At 43.8% G+C, this 5296-nt stretch overlaps 1 protein-coding gene across 1 annotated transcript; it reads right to left on the reverse strand.

The window, feature by feature from the left end:
• Positions 1 to 2555: 2555 nt before the first annotated feature.
• LOC138654946 (general transcription factor II-I repeat domain-containing protein 2-like) lies at positions 2556 to 4493 on the reverse strand. Its single transcript, XM_069743533.1, has one exon. It carries the CDS (start codon positions 4491 to 4493, stop codon positions 2556 to 2558), a length of 1938 nt encoding a protein of 645 aa, XP_069599634.1.
• Between the last annotated feature and the right edge of the window lie 803 nt (positions 4494 to 5296).

The following is a 5296-nucleotide window of genomic DNA, read 5'->3' on the forward strand; positions in this document are numbered from 1 at the left end:
ACTCTATACCCTACACTCTACACTCTATACCCTACACACTATACCCTACTTTCTACACTCTATACCCTACACTCTACACTCTATACCATACACTCTATACCCTACACTCTATACCCTACACACTATACCCTACTTTCTACACTCTATACCCTACACTCTATACCCTACATTCTATACCTACACTCTATAACATACACTCTATACCCTACACTCTATACCTTACACTCTATACCCTACACTCTCCACTCTACACCCTACACTCTACACTCTATACCCTACACTCTATACCCTACACTCTATACCCTACACTCTATACCCTACACTCTACACTCTATAACCTACACTCTATACCCTACACTATATACTCTATACCCTACACTCTATAGCCTACACTCTATACCCTACAATCTATACCCTACACTCTATACCCTACACTCTATACCCTACACTCTATATCCCAACACTCTATACCCTACACTCTATACCCTACACTCTACACTATATACCCTACACTATACACTCTATACCCTACACTCTATACCATACAATCTACACTCTATACCCTACACTCTATACCCTACACTCTACACTCTATACCCTACACACTATACCCTACTTTCTACACCCTATACCCTACACTCTACACTCTATACCATACACTCTATACCCTACACTCTATACCCTACACACTATACCCTACTTTCTACACTCTATACCCTACACTCTATACCCTACATTCTATACCTACACTCTATAACATACACTCTATACCCTACACTCTATACCTTACACTCTATACCCTACACTCTCCACTCTACACCCTACACTCTACACTCTATACCCTACACTCTATACCCTACACTCTCCACTCTATACCCTACACTCTATACCCTACACTCTACACTCTATACCCTACACTCTATACCCTACACTATATACTCTATACCCTACACTCTATACCCTACACTCTTTACCCTACAATCTATACCCTACACTCTATACCCGACACTCTATACCCTACACTCTATACCCTACACTCTATACCCTACACTCTACACTCTATACCCTACACTATACACTCTATACCCTACACTCTATACCATACAATCTACACTCTATACCCTACACTCTATACCCTACACTCTACACTCTATACCCTACACACTATACCCTACTTTCTACACTCTATACCCTACACTCTACACTCTATACCCTACACTCTATACCCTACACACTATACCCTACACTATATACCCTACACTCTATACCCTACACTCTACACTCTATACCCTACACTCTATAACATACACTCTAAACCCTACACTCTATACCCTACACTCTACACTTTATACCCTACACTCTATACCCTACACTCTATACCCTACACTCTATACCCTACACTCTATAACATACACTCTATACCCAACACTCTATACCTTACACTCTATACCCTACACTCTACACTCTACACCCTACACTCTACACTCTATACCCTACACTCTATACCCTACACTCTATACCCTACACTCTATAACCTACACTCTACACTTTATACCCTACACTCTATACCCTACACTCTATACCCTACACTCTATACCCTACACTCTACACTCTATACCCTACACTCTATACCATACACTATATACTCTATACCCTACACTCTATACCCTACACTCTATACCCTACAATCTATACCCTACACTCTATACCCTACACTCTATACCCTACACTCTATATCCCAACACTCTATACCCTACACCAGGGGTCAGGAACCTTTTTGGCTTAGAGAGCCGTAAACGCCACATATTTTGAAATATAATTCCGCGAGAGCCGTACAATATGTTTAAAGGGCCATTGACAGATCAATCGCTCCAATGTTCACTTAGTACAGCAAGGAATGCTCCTCCCTGCTGTATAAAGCCACAACTGGACTGAAACAATGGTAATTAGCAGTAAAAAATTAAATAAATAACTTACATTGTGAGCTTGCGATGCATGACATCAGTCCAGCAGTCTGGCTTCTTCTTTTTCCTGCGCATGACTGGAAGCTGGCATTCTTCCCACCTGATGTTGAGAGAATGCCAGCTTTGAGGCATTCGCAGAAGAAAGAAGCTGGAATGTTGGACATGTCACACAACGCATTGTCAGTTATGTCAATTGTCTATTTTATTATTTTACAGCGAATTATTGTTTAGGTCCAGCGGTGGCTTAGTGCAGCAGTGAGGAACACTCCTTTGTGTACTAAGTGACCGCTGGAGCAATTGTATCTGTCAGTGGCCCTTTTAAAAGTGTTGGTCTTACAGAAAATGAACAAAAAAGAGAGGCTCAGACCCATAGGGAACTAAAGCATTTACTACTTAAAGTGGTACATACAAGCAGGCACACCCAGCGTAATAAATAATTTAACTTTATTAAATAGTCTCACTGTACATAAAGTGCACACATTGACTTGTATTTAATTTTAAAGAACAACAAATCTCCGAACTCTTTTTTTTATAACATAATAACGTTTTAATGCTGTTGCTAACCAACGATGAATAGAATACTTCCTACCATTAATGTGACTTCTGGTGCTGCATGGATTTGCTGATGGCTTTGTAATCTGGTTCATACGTGGTGAGGTTTAGCTTCATGCAGGCGTTGAGACTTCCATCCGTTAAACGTGAACGTATGTTAGTCTTGATGTGCTTTAGATGTGAGAAAGACTGCTCGCATGCATAGGTAGAGCCAAACATTGTCAGTACAGCAATACCCACACACTGCAGTGTTTGGTATGTGACAGGAAGTGCATTCCAAGTTTTGACAATCAGCTGGTCTGCATGTTGGAGTTGTTTCATTTCTCTCCACTTGTGTTTGCTTGCCAACTCTGCTTGCTGTCGTGCAAGTTTTTCCAAATCTTCATTAAGTGATTTAAACTTATTCACCCACATGTCTGAAGCCTTCAGGTCAGCAGCTTGTAGCTCAAAATCTCTGATGGAGACACCAGGGATATAACTCAGGTCAGTGCTGTCCAGTGCACACTCATGTGGATGAGTGATGAACTTAAAAAGACGAGTGTGCTCACGAAATTCTCCAAAGCGCGCTTTGAATGATTGCAGGAGATTGGATGTAAAGCCTGCTAGCTGCTGAATATCAAGATGTTGTGCAGGGTCATTTGCTGTGCATGCATCTTTAAACTCTCCCAGTTTTTCAAAGTGTATTAAACGACCTGTTTCAATGTCTGCGATAAACAGTTCCAGCTTATTTTCAAATGCAAACACAGCTTGTTGAAGCGATAAAACTGTATTACCAACGCCTTGCATTTTCACATTGAGCTGGTTCAGATGTTCAGTCATATCTACAAGATAGAAGAACTTCAGGAGCCACTCAGTGTTGGACAACTCAGGATGGTCAACGTTTTTCATTTCAAGAAAAGTTCGTATTTCACTCAGACAAGCTGCGAAACGGCTGAGCACCTTCCCTCTTGACAGCCAGCGCACGTTGCTGTGCAGAAGCAGACCAGGATAATTATTCCCAACTTCATCCAGGAGTGTTTTAAACTGGCGATCATTTAAAGCACGGGCAACAATAAAGTTGACCACCTGAATGACAAGTGACATCACCTCACCAAGCTGCTCACCAAACATCTGAGCACAAAGTGCCTCCTGATGTAGGATGCAGTGAAAACTAAGGATAGGTCTTTTTTCATGTTCACGAAGAAGCGCTACAAATCCTTTGTTTTTTCCTACCATGCTTGGAGCACCATCAGTACACACTGAAATAAGTTTATGCATTGGTAGATTTTTTTCTTTAGTGAACTCAGTGAATGACTTGAACAAATCATCCCCTCTTGTTGTCCCTTTCAGAGGCAAAACAGCAAGACTTTCCTCATGTAACGTGTCACCGACAGCATACCTTGCAATGATGCTGAACTGAGATATATGGCTTACGTCAGTTGATTTATCCAAAGCAAGAGAAAAGAACAGAGCTGTATTTATGTCCTTCACTTGGGATGCCTCAATCTGATTTGCCATCATGATGGCACGGTCATGAACTGTTCTTGCTGACAGAGGCATGTCTTTTATCCGTTTGATAATCTTGGCTTTATCCGGAAAATCATCAAAAAGTTCATTGGCAACATCAAGCATAAATGTTTTGGCATACTCCCCATCTGTGAATGGTTTTCCGTTTCTGACAATTGCCAAAGCACCAACAAAGCTAGCCGAATTTAAGTCACCTTGTTGGGTCCAAACTCGAAGTTGCTGCTGACTAGCTTGCACTTTGCACAGCAGCTCTTGACAGGCTTTCTTCCTGCTGTCCCCTTCAGGATATTTCGATGCAAATGAAGCATGGCGTGTGTCAAAGTGGCGCTTTATATTTGACCGCTTCATAGATGCAATTTTATCATTGCATATAAGACAAACTGGTGAACCTGCTCTCTCCACAAAGGCAAATTTGTCTGTCCACTCCTGCTGAAAAGTACGATACTCCTCATCCTTCTTTCTTTCAGCCATCTTCTTCAATAAAGGGCAGTACTGTGGGGTGAAAAGAAGGCTCTGAGTCATTATTTCTTTAATTTGTGGATTTGTCTGCAAGCAGGGCCAACTCCAGGTTTCTTTTGGTCCTTGTGCTATAGAACTTTAGTAGACCTCTAGAAGAGCTGTCTTCTTTTCGTCACGGGTTAGTCGGGTGCACAGTGGTCTATACAGCACAGCCCGCACAGTGGTCTATACAGCACAGGCCGCACAGCGGTATATCCAGCACAGCCCGCACAGTGGTCTATACAGCACAGCCCGCACAGTGGTCTATCCAGCACAGCCCGCACAGTGGTCTATACAGCACAGCCGGATGGATAGACCACTGTGCGGGCTGTGCGGTATATACATACCACTGTGCGGGCTGTAAAATAAAGAGGAGAAATCACGCTGCAGCTGATCACAGCTATGGGCCCCAGGGGCCCGAGCTCCTGCTGCACTGTGCCCCCGTACCTGTCCCTGGTGGTCGATGTAGTAGAAGTACTCCTTGGTTTAGGGGTCGGGGTTCTGGCCCTGGACATAATGAAGGCTCCTGCGGGGGCCCCTGAGGGCCGGGGACAGGCGGCAGAGTCGGAGCCGCAGTGCGTGACAGGACATGGCTAGGACGGCCGCGGGTCACTATGGAAACAGGTGCTGCCGCTTCCGGGCACCGCCGGAAACATGGGAACTGAAGAAAGCATCCGCACGCGATGCTTGTGTAGTGGGCATGTCAGGGGCGTGGCGGCGGATACAGAGAGCCACCCCCTGCTATGGATGGGAGGAGCCGCTCTGCAGCATCACTG

Source organism: Ranitomeya imitator, unplaced genomic scaffold (genome assembly GCF_032444005.1).
Source record: "Ranitomeya imitator isolate aRanImi1 unplaced genomic scaffold, aRanImi1.pri SCAFFOLD_179, whole genome shotgun sequence".
Taxonomy (NCBI): Eukaryota; Metazoa; Chordata; class Amphibia; order Anura; family Dendrobatidae; genus Ranitomeya; species Ranitomeya imitator.